General features: G+C 36.5%; 1 protein-coding gene across 2 annotated transcripts in view; it reads left to right on the top strand.

Annotated features, from left to right (window-relative positions):
- LOC113640990 (target of Nesh-SH3) overlaps positions 1-17,806 on the top strand; it is a 30,414-nt gene that overhangs the window by 10,848 nt on the left and 1,760 nt on the right. Inside the window, exons 12-28 of one of the 2 annotated variants that reach the window (XM_047814632.1) lie at positions 1,437-1,480; positions 1,606-1,651; positions 1,741-1,812; positions 2,282-2,362; positions 3,635-5,392; positions 5,775-5,846; positions 6,580-6,720; positions 9,411-9,476; positions 10,893-10,940; positions 11,064-11,180; positions 11,387-11,476; positions 11,910-12,119; positions 12,856-12,961; positions 13,063-13,142; positions 15,495-15,524; positions 16,124-16,282; positions 17,562-17,684. In XM_047814632.1, coding sequence (XP_047670588.1) covers positions 1,437-1,480; positions 1,606-1,651; positions 1,741-1,812; positions 2,282-2,362; positions 3,635-5,392; positions 5,775-5,846; positions 6,580-6,720; positions 9,411-9,476; positions 10,893-10,940; positions 11,064-11,180; positions 11,387-11,476; positions 11,910-12,119; positions 12,856-12,961; positions 13,063-13,142; positions 15,495-15,524; positions 16,124-16,282; positions 17,562-17,684 — 3,243 coding nt within the window. The remainder of the gene's footprint in view (positions 1-1,436; positions 1,481-1,605; positions 1,652-1,740; positions 1,813-2,281; positions 2,363-3,634; positions 5,393-5,774; positions 5,847-6,579; positions 6,721-9,410; positions 9,477-10,892; positions 10,941-11,063; positions 11,181-11,386; positions 11,477-11,909; positions 12,120-12,855; positions 12,962-13,062; positions 13,143-15,494; positions 15,525-16,123; positions 16,283-17,561; positions 17,685-17,806) is intronic. The other variant, XM_027143552.2, reaches the window with a different exon arrangement.

Below are 17,806 nucleotides of genomic sequence, written 5' to 3'. Positions count from 1 at the left end.
TAGTCTCATAGGTATTCTGGTGTGCTGTGTGTTGAGGGCTGATAAACAATGCATAACAACAAGAATTTGTGTAGAAGCCTGGGAAAACCCTTCACATGGCAATTTTTTAAAATATTTTTTGTTATAATAAGGAAGTGAGCATAAGCAAGAATATAAATGAAATAAGAATAAAATTTGTATGGTTTCTTAGCCTCTAGTGGTTTAGTAGCAGGCTCCTGCACTCTCATTGTTGTGGCTCGGGTTCGATTCCCAGGAAGGGAGCTAACCCAGCTGCTGAAGAGCTAACTGTCAGTGTTGTTCCCAAGCTCGGATAAAATGGGAGGGTTGTGTCAAGAAGGGCATCCAGCGTAAAACCTGTGCCACATCAAATATGTGTAGCAGATGATCCACTTTGGCCACCCTGAACAGGGAGCAGCTGAAAGAATTACAACATATGTAAGGTTTCTTAATATAAGTGTCAAAATGTTACTTTTTTGTGACATCCAGTAGGTTTTCTAGGACTACCATACAATATTCTACTCTCAAAATCTCCTATAATATATAGCAGGTGTTCTTGATAAAATAGCCAATACACAGTACTGTGTACATACACAGTACTGTGTATGTATTCAGGGGTTAAATTGAGTCGGAATGATTTGGATTGGTGTTCTGGCACCATCAGTAACAAAAATTCATGGTAGCTGCATCACAGAAATAATAAGGTCCAGTTGTGTTTCAGAGGGGAAAAAAACAGGTGGCAATTATGTTTTATCTTTATCAGAAGTCATCTATTCTTCAGAAGATCTTTATTTATAAGCACATTAAATATCACAGTCCAAAGTTATGCACATGCAGGGAGTGAGGCTTAATGCCAAAGTTAAGAGTGCATGAGTCAGATCAGCGAGTTCATCTAATTAATCCCACTGATTGTGTATTTTATCAAATTTTAAATAACTTCAGACTCAGCAATATGTCATCCATATAGGTTTATTAAACAGAAAGTGAGAAGAATTTATGACAAAAAATAAAGTTGTTTAGTATTTTGCTATTCGATTTGATGATTATATGATTTAGTAACATGGATCTTTGGTTGTTTAAAATAATATAAAAAGCAATTGTTATAACCCTTTTACTTCTTCTAATGATACAAATAAATTCAAAAAACACTGTATGGAAATACAGTAACTGTCCAAGAAATAATGATTTTCTGTACATTTGCCTCTCTCTTTGTCACACAGAGCCAACTTGGCTTACTGAGCTCAGTTGCATCTGCAACAAAAAGGCTAGATTTATGCTAATCTAACCTCACAATTTTTTCATAGTCCTAAATTCGAATTTGTTGCACGAACAGTTTCCACACAGTACTGCTTTATTGCTCCAGGACTGCATCATGTGTCAAACACATACTCAGAAACTGCTTAATGACACAAGTGCTTGTTCTCTTTTCTCATCTGTAGACATTCATAAACCTCGGAAACCTGAGATCTATCTGAGCCCCGAAGTAAGTCTATCACATCAACAGAAAACTTTCCCTTTGTTTCTTTGTTTCTTGTTTCTTTGTCTTGTCTTTGTGTTTCTCTGTCCTTTCTGTTTTTCTTTGTAAGTCCAGACTTCTTTTTCCTACAGAAGCCCATAACCGAAAGCCTTCAAACTTTCTCCCCGTCGTTGCCTGGTACGATGTCTCCATTCATAAAAAAAATTATAAGGAAACCTTCATATTTATCAAATATCTGATTCACTTTCATACACTCCACTGTCCAGTTGTGACTCAGAGCAGACCGACCTCTGTCCTCAGACAACCAGGACCTCCGCCTACACAGAGGGTAATGCAAGGTAATGAGAATAACAATGGTTGTTTATATCACAATTGTCTCCAGGAATGTTCCGGGTGATGGACTTATAGTAAAAGTGTTACTGTTAGTGTTCTGTTAGTGTACTGGTACAAGTGTCTCAGACAAACACCTTAATATAATTGCTGGGTTGGGACCACAGTAGAAGTGTTGTACCTACATTTCAAATCATACAGCGTGTATTCCTATATGTAGCAGCATGAATACAGTGCTGTGTCTTATACAGTAATGGTCCACTATTTTTATAATCATGCTCTGCTGTAGACCTGGTAGTTCCTTTCTATTGATGTATGGGGTGGATGAGGGCTGAAATGATGCATAGCAACAGTTACTATGTTAAAATAATGTTAATTTCCTGGAAAAAAGATTTGACATTTTGATATTTTCTTATATTTATGTTCAGTATAACTATTTATCAAATCTCTGATTCACTGTGTTGCTTCACTCTGCAGTTTTGCCCAATGTGACTGAACGCAGACCATCCCTCCTCCTCAGACACACAGCACCTCCTCCTATACCAAGGGTAACTCTGGGTAATGAAAATTACAATGACTCTTACAGATTTCTCCAACATTTGTGACTTTCTCAAATATCATCTGATTTTACAAAATGTCTTTTGTAAGCACTGTATATACAGTAGTGAACTGTATTTTTAAAGTTTTACATTTAATTATTCTCCATCTGTCTTACTATCACATAAAATACTTTTGCCTATAGTGATTTCTTTATAATGATATGCAATGGAACATGTTCCAAAACACTCATTTACATGCTATAATGCTTATCGTGTAGTAATATCTTGGTTTTGCTTGTTGAAAGAACATTGTGCTCTATTTACCAGTCAAATGATCACTTTACAGTTTTTGCTCATGTAACATTTTATACCCAAACACAAAACTAATGAAATACTCCACGATTGATAAATATGTAGGAGGATGTATAATAGTGTACACTCAGTGGCCATTAAGAGGTTATTAAGTATGCATACCTTGTACCTTCATTAACTGACCAGTTTGTCATGTGTGACTGCCATATAGATGCATTGTAGTAGGGATACAACGAGTAGAGATACACCTACCGTTATGATCACAGTGTGTATTACAAACTGCACCAGTGAGAATACAGTGCTTTAAATCCCAATTCCACAGTTCCTGAAATACTAACAAGCCACAAAAGATGAGAAAATAGCTAATAAGTTTAGCTACAAGGTAGGTACACATAACAAAGTGTCCACTGTATGTATATAACATTCCTTTGTGCACATCAAAAAAAAATCTCATGTTGGAAAATGCTAATGTTGGTTCTTTTTCTGCTTGATCTTTATCCAAGAATTTTTTTCCGCAGGTCCACTCTTATTCTCAGCTCTCACTCAAATGGAGCAGGGAGACAAAGTTCCACTTTACTATTGGAGTTTTAGGCGACAGTTTTTGAATTGCTACAGTATGATTTGCATGCAGTGAGCAAAGATAAGCTTAAGCAACAGAAACTAAAAACAAGGGATTAATTATATGAAATAGTAATCTCATAAAATTGTTGAACTCTCAAAGAAATTTAAATATGCATTGTAGTGAGAGTGCTTTGTACATGTGAAGAAGCCAACTTCAGCTTCCTTTAGAGGTGGAAATTTGTCTCCCAAATACTGACGCAAGGCTGAATATTCCCAAAGGCAGAACAAGCATAATGTCTATCTGCAAACACACACACACACACACACACACACACACACACACACACACACACACACACACACACACACACACGCGCGCGCGCGCTATAAGGCACTGTCATATCTCTTCTTTAAACAGGAGCAGGAAGCGATGGCATAAGAACTTCACGTCCTTCTGAAGATTCATTGTTCTTGACCCAGAACTTTACCTCATCTTACACATCAATGATTAATATAGGAAACACAAATACTCTTGAAACTAACCATTCTACTAAATCATCTCTTTTATCTACAACCCTCCAATCACTTCATTCAACCCAAACTACACTGATCACAAGTAAAACTCTATTCAACACTCCCAAATCACAGACCGACAGAATCAAGACTGTATCTAGCACAAGCAAAGCAAAACTCAACGCAACCCAAAAGATAAAGACCCAACTTCACAACAAAATTCATCCCCAACCTGAGGCCAGCACCACAACATTCAGCACAACTACCCAGACCACACATAATATGGACAAATACCCGATTAGTACAGACCACCCCAAGACCAGGTCACCCCAACCCTATACAATTCAGCCTACAACAAGTATAACCCAACACAACACAGCCAAAGACCAACTCAAAATTACTCAAAACAAGTTTACAACACTTGAACCCATCACATCTCAATCTCAATTGGATATAACTCATCCTAAAGCCATTGCAACCCAATCGCCACCCCACACAATTCGACCCCAATTTATTACAATCCAATCCCAATCTCATAAAACTCATCTGAAACCAACTGCAAGCCAATCTCCACCCCAAACAATCCAACCCCAATCTATTACAACCCAATCCCATAAAACTGATCCCAAACCAACTGCAAGCCAATCTCCACCCCAAACAATCCAACCACAATCTATTACAACCCAATCCCATAAAACTGATCCCAAACCAACTGCAAGCCAATCTCCACCCCAAACAATCCAACCACAATCTATTACAACCCAATCCCATAAAACTGATCCCACACCCACTGCAAGCCAATCTCCACCCCAAACAATCCAACCCCAATCTATTACAACCCAATCCCATAAAACTGATCCCAAACCCACTACAAGCCAATCTCCACCCCTCTCAACTAAACCCCAAACTAACACAGTAAAAGACTACCCAAAAACAGGCCAACCACAACCCATAACAATCCTGTCTCAACCCCTCTCAGCCCAAACCCAATCTATTGCAATCTCAGCCCATCCTCGATCACTACTCAATGCAACTCAAATCCCAAACAGCACATTAATACACTACCCAGGAACAACAACTCAAACTCAGGCCCCCAAAACACAATTTCAGCCCCACCCAATACAACCACAGCCTGACAGAATCCTACCCAAATACAAAAAACCCCATGTCATTACAACTGAATATACAACAAAATCCCAAACAAAAACAATGCGACCCAGACTGACCACAACCCAAACCAAACCAAAAAAAAAACAACAAAAGTCCAGACCACACCAATACCGCACAGCTCAACCCCAAACAACCACAACCCAATCCAGTACAGCTAAATCACAAGCTAACGTCAGGTCCCATCAACAACACAATTATATAATCAACCCAAAGTCTACTCATGAACCAAATACGCACCATCAGTTTAGCACAACCTTAGAAACAACAACAACAACAACATTAAGCACTGAATTTCAACAGCCTGACCATCACCCAACAAGTGCTACAAGAAAACTTTGTAACACCAACACATGCAAAAACGGTAAAACTGAGCCTATCCTCAGGGGTAAGCCAAAGCAACCTGTACAAACACCTTCAGAAAAATCTAACACACAAAACTTTCCTCGGGGTGAAAAGAAGCCGGTCAACAAGAAGGTCCCAGTCAGCAAAATGGGTAAATTCTACTGTTACTTATTACTTATGTTAATGTATATATATTTTTAAAAGCATTGATTGCAAATGTACAAGCATAGTGCTTATTATCCGTTCTTTATTACTTCTGATTATAGTAGTATACTGAAATACATTTTGCAGAGTCTTCCCTGGGCCAGTCAGAAAGCACAAGTTTCTAGATGACTAAACTTTACCAAAATATCTGATCAAGATTTCCCCTGAAAGTCCCAATAAATTCAGGCCAAAAACTTTTATAGACCTATAATCCAAAATCAGGAATATAACTCAGACTCTGTTGTAAGACACAAGAGCAGCATATTAGAGTTTTTCAAATTGCAATATAATCCTCATCCCTTATGAGACAGCTTCTCCATGTCACACAGCTCCGAGCCAATCACTGGATGGACACCATACAAAGCCTGTTCTTGCCAGTGGGGCAACGAATAGGAACCAGGGTAATGATATCAATGTGTGTTGAGGCTCCAGCATTATTGGTCCTAACCACTGTCTTTCACGTCATGCAATTGTGAATTTACGTCGCATAACAACACCTAAATTGAGCTATTATGAAACGGCTGCTAAGCATCACCTATGTCATCAACTGCATTACTTAAGCATTATTTTTTTATTTTCCACAAAAGCCACCATGCCTACAATGCAAACACTTCACGTGTGCTATAACTACTGTATTACACCCACTCTATGTTCTTTAAACCTCATTGCCAGCCAATCACCAAACTTCTGCACTTTGCTGTCACTTGTCACATCATGCTAATGTAAGGAAATACTTCAGTGAAAAATATGAATGAAATTAACAGTGAATGACAGGCACCAGTTAGTACTGTTCTTGAACTGGTACCTGCAGCTTTAATTCATTATTGCAACGTTTTTTTTTGTTTGTTTGTTTTTTTTAAAAAAAAAAACTTTTTTAACAGCACCACCTCTCCAGGAATTCTCACATCTAATCTGTCCTCACCACTGTCCTCGTACAGGACTGCACTGTCTGCCACAATGCTTTCACTGTCTGTCTCCACAGGACTCTCAGGCACCTCCTCACATTCTTACTTACAGAGTAAAAGCAGCTTGTTGTCTGTCTCCACTTCGCCAGCACCGTCCTCTTCCTCATCCGAACTAAAACCACTGTAATTTCTCATCACCATGAAATTAAAAATGTTTATGTCTATCTAGGCCAAGATCTGTCTTCACCTTTGACTTCTGTGCCAAGCACCTCAGCATCTACAGTTACGAAGCGAGTCTCTCTGGTATCTGTTCCTAATCCAATAAGGTCACCGCCTACCTACTCAAACACCTCGGTCAGGAATCCACAGGGTAACAAGGCATCACAGTTTTTTAGTAATATGCCATTTGTATAGTGCATGTACTGTTGTATATTCATCTTCTCCTCATCTACCCCTAAAACAGTTTTTGCAACATCATGCATGGCTGAGATTCAACTATAGTCACAAATTCACAGGGCATGTTGCATAGGTATTCATAGCCATAATGATGTTCAGTATACCTGCTCAATTGGGAGTGCAATATAGATTTTATAGCCATATTAACAGAATTACAGTTATATAAACAAGAAATGAATATTAAAAAAGTGACACGATTTTGGCCAAATGTTCTGTTTATTTATATTCTACTAACGGAAATAGATCCAGAAGAAGCCACATTCACATTGTTTTGTACATTTCTATTCAATGTACGTCTTGTAAAATTAAGATAATATCTTCCTTATCACTTTCATCTGTTGAGCTTTCATATTTTAAGTCTGATGTTTTATACCTAAAATTTGCCATGTCCCCTGATGATGTCACTACATCAGTGTATTAATCGTTTCATACTACATCCCAGGGCAGTGGTTGTAAATATAAACTCTCTAAGAATGCAGCTTGACTAATTAAATTAATGGATTTGACCAAATATTTAATAGTCAAAGCTAACAGGTTTTAATACATCGGAAATGTGAGCAATGTAATAAGATACAGGTAGATACTGATCGGAAGGTCATGGGTTCGAACCCCTGGTCCACAAAGCTGCCACTGCTGGGCCCCTGAGAAGCCCTTAATGCCCAGTTGTAAGTCACTCTGGATAAGGGTGTCTGCTAAATGCTGTAAATGTAGTTTTAATTTATATAATACTATTAAATTACTGTCTTTTAATCTTGAATCAGAGTCAATCAAATGCAATTTTTTTTTTAAAATCATAGTTTGATGTTGCAGGTGGAAAGCCAGACCATCTGATCAGGTTGGAATCAGGGTTAGGATCTACATTGTTGATTTGCAGGGAACTTGACTATATGTTGATGGACATGTACCAGTTCCCATCTTTTAATTAAGTCTATCAGCTTGACCTTCAGATTAAAAATGAACCCAGAAGGGAAATATCCACCTGTTTACAGATATACGCAAATTCCCTTTTTAATGTTCTCTATAGTGTTGCACAGCTTATCTAGACTTATCCAAGCTTCTGAAAATCTTTCAACGATTACCATAACTGTGGTGTATCCTTGTGAGTCTGGCACATCTGTGTTGAAGTCTGTGGTGATTGTTGGGGTTTTAGTACTGGCAGGGATTCCAAGAAACCACATCGCAGCTGGTTTGGGGTTTTAGATTGAGAACAGATTGACAAGATTGTACAGAGAGCATGACGTCATTATTAATTGAAGACCACCAGAATCTATTAAATAGATTGTTGGATACCGGGTTGTCCAAACCTGAGAAAAGTGTGTACCCTCTAGATAAACTGACCTTTTATGGTCTTTTTTGATTAATACTTTGTCTGGAGTTAATGGTTCCTCTCATTGGGCTTGTGACATAAATTCTTACTTAATGTCTTATCTATAACACTGCAGCTTCCAGCCAATGTCTACATTTCTCAAGGGCTGCTTTCATGGTCACTAATAATCTCATTCAACAGGACTCAACTTCTGAGAATAGAAGCACAAGGTTGTTATAGTGGCCTTGTGACAAAATGGTTGGGGCCATAAATCTATTGAATAAATAATACTTCTACATTTTTCTCATTTATCTTTACTCACTATATGCTTCCAGAATGTACTCAAGGGATTAAATTGTGGGTTGGCGAAACTCATTTTTCTAGCTTTGGCAGAGCCATTGGAGAACTTGGCAGATATGTTTCACATGACCGTGTTCTAGTAAATGGGTAGGAATATCCTCACTTTGACGAATCTGTTTACCATTTTACTAAATACCTCATTTATAAATGCTAAAAAAAAATTGATGTATGGGTGCTAACCAGACCCTAAGGCATTAACATTTATTCATAGTGGCTCAAGTCAGTACAGAATGTTTTCTTCTACTCATTCCCCTGATCAGATTATAAATTCTGTGTAAATCACCTTTAGTAAACAATGTTGCTCCACATATTTATTCCATGACTGATGCCACGAGTGAAAGGGGGTATTTGGTAGTATGACTTCACTGGGGCTTCTATAATCTATGCAGGGTCTGCAGACATGAAGGTATGAATAAAGACTAAGTTCCGAGTCTCATGAATATAAGCTTCTATGAGTCTACATAAACAAATGGGACATCTTTTACGTAGATATTTACGTAAACCAACTGTTTTTACAGCTTTGCTTGTTACACTGGCTCTTTACTCAATATGAGATTTCCTGGCAGAAAGCTAGACAATAGCAAAAAAAAAGAAAAGGCTGTTTTTATTTATTTGTTTGTTTGTTTGTTTGTTTATTCATTTATTTTTTCAGAATTCTACTACAAATATCAGAAACAAATGGAATTCCTTGTAATAATTAAAGGTTAAATAAATTAAATAAATCAGCTTCAGATGGCGATATATTTTTTTCTTTGTACAATCTTTCCTTTACATATTGTACTTTCAGTTGAATACTAATTGGAGAAAACATTTAATAATTAAATTTAACAATTTAAAATAAATTTAACAATAAAATAATATCAATTAATTAATCATTTAGGTTTTATGTTTTCTTCTTAACTGTTGTATGTTTTTGTTTATTTTTCCTCTTCCCACAGCACGCCATGATGAGAAACATAAGGGGAGGTTATCGACCAAACGTCAGAAGTGGAAAAAAAAGACTGGTAAATAAAAAGTTTTATTAATGCTGAGTTTTATTAATTCTTATGAAATAATACGTGTCACTGAATGAATGAATGTGGCATTATATGTTGTGCAGAAGATATGTACTGTGTATGTATAAGAGGGTTTTTTATAGGATTTATTTGCTTATATCTTTTAATATAGATAAGAAATTAGAAGATTTCTGGATGCTCTGATTTTAGTTATGCAAAGGTGTTAAAAGTTGAAGGTGAAGTTAGAATCTGGGGCATCAGGGGCAATGGGGCAATTTTCTTGTTAGGGCTTAATACACATAGCAAAATGTTACTAACAGGGTTTATCTCTATAGTGCCCTAATTCTACCAATTGCCATTCAGCACTAACAAGCATGTGAGATCATCTCCACTGAGAGTCTGCTTCTTGCACAACTGACTTCTGGCTAATTCTAGGCCAAAGAAAACACTAATGTGTAATCCAGAAAAGTGCCACAAAACTATGACACAGTTCACAGATAAAACATTTCCAGTTGCTAAACCAACACTAAAGTCTTCCCTTTATTTTAATATTTCTTTGCTCTTTTCATGCCAGAAAATACTGTAATTGACTAATGATAATGGCTTTTGAAGTCTAGCACTGACAAACAAGTCAAAAATCACAGAAGTCTATAAACAGAAAAACATAGCTGTGAACTCCTCCTCGGACTTTTACGGTCCATAACAAACACAACAAAATAAAGCACAACAGAAACACAACTCCATGGCCAATGCTTATCAATCACAACTTATATGAGAATGTCTGAACATTGCTGTGTTGACTGGATTGTTTTGGTTTGGAAACAGTACTTTCCCATGCTCATGGACTGGTCACTGAGCATTAATCCTTGATTTTGTGGACACTGCCCTGATAGCCTGAATTTAGAAATCTACAGCTACAGACTCTAAACATCTCAAACACGTAACACTCATTATTTCCCTGAATACCTTGTTTTGGCATAAACACACCGTATGGAATTTTGTCACGCATGATACTTGTCATGCTGATACTTTTGACTATTTTTGTAAAGATATTGTGAGGAATAATAGCATTATATTAATTATATTTTAATGGGGCATTTTTGTCGTTTTTAGAGCACTTTCCTTCCTACAATGTGAAGTGCCTTTTAGGAAATGGCTTGGAGGTTAAAAAAAAAAGTCTTGGGTGTGGGGCACATGGGCATGAACAGAAAAATATTAGGATTGTTATGTGTCTGGAAGCACTTTTCGATACAACGTTATGTTGAATGTGCCTTTACTGTATGTTGCATGTACCCTTATCAAGAGTCATGCTTTTCTTTTTCCTGATTCTTCTAATATTTGGGATCTTCTAATCACATTCAGTCCCTTTAATATCCACAGTGTGATTTCTGTAATAAACGCTTAATTACACATCTTGTTTTCCAGATTCAAATGAAACCAAGAACCAGCTAAACCAGGTGGACAAAGTTATGGGTGAGAGAAAAACTCATTATGTATGTTTAGTTACAAATCTAAATGTTTAAAGGTGACAATACACCTGAAGAATCTAGTTTCAAATACTTTCAAATTTTTTTCTTTTTTTTTATACTTTATTAGAGAAAGTAATCAGTTTGAAGGTGGTGGATGCACTACCTATTCTGAAACCTTCAACTTCTACTCCTACCACCGAGCAAAAGCCAACACCACCAACAACACCATTTTCTGCCTATAATGGTATGAAGCCAAAATAACTCTGATGTATATATACTGATGTGGAGTACATGAATGTTTTGTTCGATACAGATTTTTAAAAAGCTAAAAAAACGTATTGTTCAATGTACCTAACAACAGAATTCTGTCACAAACAGAATACAAATGTTTGAGCTTTTCTTCTCATCATCTTTCTTCTTGTTTGTCTTCTTGCGGCCTGAAACTCACAGGTAGCCGGTATAACATGGGTGAAAACTCCTCTGTATTCAGTTCTCTTCCTATCTCAGATCTGGACCCAATGGGAAAGAAACGCTTTGTAGGTAAGTCAGTGTTGTGCTTTTATTACATGGACGTAAACAGTGAAGAAATTAAAAAAGCCTTTGATATAAAGGTTAGAATTTCCATTTGGCCAGTAATTATACAATTGATAATTAATAATTAAATTAAGTTATATATAATTATGTAATAATAATAAAAAATAAATGCTATAATAATAATAATAATAATAATAATAATAATAATAATAATAATACACAGCACATAATTATATTAATAAGAATAATTAATAATTAAATCATTCATTTATTATATAATTTATCAGATAATTTATTTATCTATGTTTGTTCTGGAATGGCATAAAATCTTATTAAGTAAATAATGACAATGCACAAAAATGATTTGCTGTATATTCCTTCATCCTTCTCATATTCTTTAAAGCTGTAGTGTCTGAGCTCTGATTCTCTGTGTTTGCAGCACCTCATGTGGTCTATCAGGTAGACAAGCCTCCAGAAAAGCCGTGTTCTGTCACTCACGCTCTCAGCTACTTTCCTGATGAGGAGAATGGGGTAACAAACATCACAGGCCCACCCAAGACTCCCCCTAGCAACGTCACTGTGGTTACTGTGGAAGGATGTCCCTCATTCGTTATAATAGACTGGGAAAAAACAGACAATGAGACAACAGGTGAACTGTGTATTTATTTAATACATGTTTAATTTTTTTTTAAATAGATGGTTGGACATTGATAGCAAGTTAAATATTTTGAAGAATTTAAAGCAGTAATGAGTTTTTGCAGTGACATTTGTCATTAAGATATATGACACGAATGAAAATATTAACTACTGTACTGCATTACCTAAAGTTAACAAGCATACAAAAATAGCTCATTTAATTTCATTCAATTCAATTCAATTTATTTGGATAACTGTTGATGAGGTCAGTAGCTCTAAATATTTATTCAATATACAGTAGTCGTGTCTTCATTTGGCCAACTAACCACCACAAACATTTTACTTAGAATATAATTTTAAGATGACTTCATTCATTTCTGCAGGGTGCTTCAGATTTAATATTAGTCCATTAACTGATTAAAAAAAAGATTCACTTAAGTAACATGTAACATTAAGTTCATGTGTTTATGTTAGTTGTGAAACTTAAGTTTATGGTACTCAGAAAGTAATGTTGGTTTACTGAACTTTAATGATAACCTTCTTTTCTTTGCAAATAGATTACATTTTTTAACATCAATAATCTGTGGTACTAATCTGGGATTAATACAAATGTGTACAATTTATAGTTTATAGTTTTTTTCATTCATAATTAATAGGCTTAGTTGCAGGTTTATATATATAAAAAAGCTCTATACGTACATATACTCATACTTTTTACTAATTCTTGACATCTATGATTTGATTCACAGAATATGAGGTCACTTCCTCTGTTAAAAGTCCAAATGGACGCGTCGTATCTGTTGTAAAAACCAATCAGACACATACAGCTGTGGAAAACCTGACACCAGAGAGCAGGTACACGTGCTGAACACTGATTGTATATGTCTGTCACTAACTCATTGAGTCTTGCACTATACCAAAGACAGTCATACTTTTTCCTTATGTGTTTTTTTTAGTTACGAGTTCAAAGTAACACCAAAGAATGAGCTTGGTTCAGGACCCTCCAGTGACTCGGTATCCTTCAGCACTGAGTCAGGTACGTAGAGGAGCCTGGAGTCCTCATTACTTCATCTATTATCCATACTCTTACAGTATATAGCGCCGGTTCTCTGGCCAAAGCCTTGCTTTCCAAGAACCACAAAACCACACTACGATTTTATGAATTCACTACAAATACTTCAAGACAAAGTATTTAATTGCAAGGTTGATTGCACCAGATGTGTTTCTATTTAACATGCCATACTCCACTGCAATCCAGGTTAAAGCCCTGTGTTTATTTTAACACCGTCCAATGCTGGATGGCCTGATTTAGTGATGACCAATCAGCTGTCAGCCAAGACTTCTGTTTAAATCAAACGACAAAACAAAAACCAAGCAAACAGGAAACAAGATGGAAAACCAGGGTTTGGCTGTACTTTTCTGAGCGTGTACCAACACAGTATTTATTATTGTGATGCCTTGAGTTTATACTTATTCAATATGCGCATTAGTTGATCCAGAGCGAATTACAAGTGAGGCAAAATCTAAGCAAAACACAGACCCAAGCATCTGAGGAGTCCTAAGAATAGCTCACTGTCTTTTTGAGCACTACAAAAGAACCTTTGTTCTGCTTTTTGAAGAGCTATGGGACTCTAACACAGAAAATAGACCAGAAATGATCATTTACATTTAATTTAGCATGATAAAAACAAAAACACTATGATTTGTAACAACCAGCTATGTGCTATAGCATGTATTTAATATCAGCATGAAATTATCTTGACATTCCTAGTTTGGTCAAGCCAGTTACCTTAAGACAAAATAACTAAAGATGATTTATAAAACAGTTTATGTCCTAGATTTTAGTTTCAGTGGATAATCTTAGTAGAATGCTAAAGAATTCTACCTTCTAAACACTACTGTTGTAATCATTAAGACTTTCCTGTGCTTCTTCCAGGACTCTAACTAACAAGAATTTCAAAATGAACTTATTACTTCTTATTACGGGGACTGTGTACAGTATTTTGGTGGATGTCCTAACAGGGAATGAAAAGTAAAGCCAAAAAATCTCTGAGCCCCTCTAGTGGCTGGCTGCAATACAATATTAACCTCACACAAGGGAATTATGAATGTTAACATTTAAGTTCACAAATCATTTCTGAGAAAAGTGTTCTGTCATTTTTACAAATTCACTTTATTTTGATATCTCTATTATTTTCCTGACAATAAATAAGCTTTTTTTAGGAGCTATTTGATGATTAAATAAAGAGCTGTGGTTATGGAGGTGATTCTAACGCTGACAGGAAGCTCTGAAACATCGTTAAAAATTTTGCAGATGTCTTCTTTTTCAGTCAGTTGTAACACATCTTAGCACAGAGTTTTTATCCCCCAGTATGTCTAAACTAGCTCCTTGCGCTAATAAGTATAGCTAGCAAACGAACAGGAGTAAACAATGAGGTGGCAAAACAACAACAACAACAACAACAACAAAAACAAGCTAGCTAACACTAGCTACATTTTCAGGGCAGTTATGTTGATTTTAGGAGCTTAGTGAACATTCTAAGTACTTTTAAGTTTAGCTGGCATTTCTTGTTAAAACATTTCTAAGACAAAACAACAAAACAAGAGAATTTTTTACTCCCATTCTGAGTTAAATGAGCTTTAAAACGACACAATAAATTTCTTCTTGGGACAATGTCTATCGTTAAAAGTGCTAAATTAATAAAAGTAAATGGAATAGAACTAAAGTGAACTGTATGATACTCTCTTCACCCTCTGTTGATATTCCCTTGCTGCTAATAACTTGAATTAGCTTTTAAACAAAAGTAGTGCATTTTTTTTAAAGCTTAAGGTGCCATACAGAGCATGTGCCTGTTTTTGTTATATTAATCTCTGACCAGAGTTTTTGGCTCTTTTTTTTTTTACCTTGCTGCTCAGATCCTGCAGATCTGTCCGAGCGCCAGCAGCTAACAGAAAACACATGACTCAACAGATAAATTACGAGGCCTTTTGGTCTTTATGAAAAACAGAACATCACTAACAGTACAGAGGGGAAGTCCAGTCTTAACATACATAAAGCATGGATGCAGTTAAATGTCATGTTAATAGACCTGTGTCATTACAAGTGGAAATGTGAGCAAACGCAGGCAGAAAGTCAGACTGCAAACATGATGTAGTTTAATGTCGCACTATTTATCAAATGCAGGAGAGTGATGTTTCCCTCAAAGTATGTATCTGTACCTGAAAAAAAATTCGATTTTGATTAGAAAGGAAAAAGACATTGGCTTCTCCAATCTATGTCAACCAGATTTAACACAATTTATCCAGACAATGATGTAATACGTATAGTATGGAAATAATAGAATGTTATGTAACATTTCTGGCATTAATGTCCATTTTTCTCTTGCAGCGGACCCTCGGGTGAGCGAAGTTCCAACTGGTAAATACCATCATGATTGTAAACATTTATTCACTGGCTCAAAGAAAGAGGAAGAAATTTAACTTTAGCTTTCTAATCATTGTATTTTCACACTGATCTTTGTGAAGACTTTATGATAATGATATTGGACACAACAATATTATTAGCCTACAGTTTTCACCTTTTCAAGTTTAGACTGTATGTTTATTAATTACTTCGTTTAATTACTTCATTAATAGCTTACATGCATATTATGAATTACATAAATATACTGTACTGCATGACAATATTGGACTTTTGGTTTAATTCCAGCGTTTTAGTGTAATTCCAGCTCTATAATTTTGGGTTCTGACTGATATTTTCTACTTAAAACACTTGTTTTCATTGTTCTTGTAGCTCTTTCTGGAGTATTTAAATAGTAATTGTAGTGAGCTGTATATACAGTATATTCAGAATGATGTATAAAGAGTCAAAGATAATTTGTTTTTAAAGATAATAGTTGGTCTTGTATGTTCCAGTGAAAAGAAATCTTGTGGTAAAATGTTCCTTCTTGCTTGCTACTAAACAAATAAGTCAGATTTCTTATCGGTGCAATGGTCTGTATTATCTCTCACCTACAGGTAAAAATGCTATCTGGTCATCATTCAAATTCGAAGCAGACACCTACTCCGAGTGCACTGGAGTGCAATTTGTGAAACGTACATGGTATCGCAAGTTTGTTGGAATTCAGCTGTGCAACTCATTGAGATACAAGATCTACCTAAGTGATTCACTAAAAGGTCAGAATCTTGTTTATGTTCCTGGGAATTAGGTCAGAATTTTGTCCAGCCATGAACAAAAACATTGCTCTGATGCTGTCTTTCTTCTTCACTAAAACCTAGAGACCTTTTAGATCTTTTCTGTCACTTTCTGCACTTCAAGTAAAACTATCTTTAAGTGTAATGAACTATACTGTAGTTCTCACCCCATACCTAACTGACTCTTTCACATGGCTTTCTCCTTTACACTATCTATAGGGAGGGATGGAGGTAGATAGTCATTGCATAGTACAGGTAAACAGCAATAAAATGCAGTTTGGCATCTACCAGAAGTGCAAATAGTAGCAATTGTGCAAATAAACAAGTGCAGATAAATATGTAGTATATACACAGCATGTAATATATATTGGTATATATTTAAACATATTTACAGTGAATAAATATGAAGGCTATAGCAGTGCAGAGATGTGTGGACATTAAAAAGTACAAGTAGAGGGTACTAAGGTTATGGCTTTAAAAAATGTGCAAGTCCATACACATTATATGTATATATGTATATATGGGGCAAGTCGTGGCCTAATGGTTAGAGAGTCTGACTCATAATCCTAAGGTTGTGGGTTCGAGTCTCGGGCCGGCCACGACTGCTCCCCAGGCGCCGCAGCATAAATGGCTGCCCACTGCTCCGGGTGTGTGTTCACTGCTCCGGGTGTGTGTTCACTGCTCCGGGTGTGTGTTCACTGCTCCGGGTGTGTGTTCACTGCTCCGGGTGTGTGTTCACTGCTCCGGGTGTGTGTTCACTGCTCCGGGTGTGTGTTCACTGCTCCGGGTGTGTGTTCACTGCTGTGTGTGTTCACTGCTGTGTGTGTGTTCACTGCTGTGTGTGTTCACTGCTGTGTGTGTGTGTGTGCACTTTGGATGGGTCAAATGCAGAGAACGAATTCTGCGTATGGGTCACCATACTTAGCCGTATGCCACTTTCACTTCACTGTATATACGTATATATGAGAGAATGTGAAGTATTAGGCATAAGGTATATATAGATCCAGTCATTTCTGACAAACCAGGTGCATGTTCAGTTTCTTGTCATCAGTGCACCAAGGCTAGGTACAAATAGAAATTTTAAGGAAGTCTTACAGTTTTTTTCTGAGAATCTGGGGCTCCTTCAGGAGGAACTAAATTATGTTGCCCAGGAAAAACTTTAGGCTGACCGTATCTGACTTCCACTCTAATGGCAAAGTGAGAGAAATTTGTGAATGTTTGTACAGGAGTAAAAGTTAATATGGGTATCTGTTACCTGTAGGAAAGTTTTATAACATTGGGGATGAGACTGGATATGGAGAGGATCATTGCCAGTTTGTTGATTCATTCCTGGATGGACGGACTGGAGGCCTGATGCCACAGCACCACTTACCACTCAAACAAGGTGCAGCATTCTTTGCATCCATTCTCTAACACACTTGAACTAGGCCCATCTGGCAACCATTAGTTTTACAGTACTAGTTAGTAATGAGGGTAATTTCTGTTACAATTGGCTGCACTTGTATT

The sequence above is a fragment of the Tachysurus fulvidraco genome, chromosome 6 (genome assembly GCF_022655615.1).
Source record: "Tachysurus fulvidraco isolate hzauxx_2018 chromosome 6, HZAU_PFXX_2.0, whole genome shotgun sequence".
NCBI lineage: Eukaryota > Metazoa > Chordata > Actinopteri > Siluriformes > Bagridae > Tachysurus > Tachysurus fulvidraco.
Note: the sequence above shows the minus strand (reverse complement) of the source record. Positions and strands in the feature narration are given on the sequence as shown.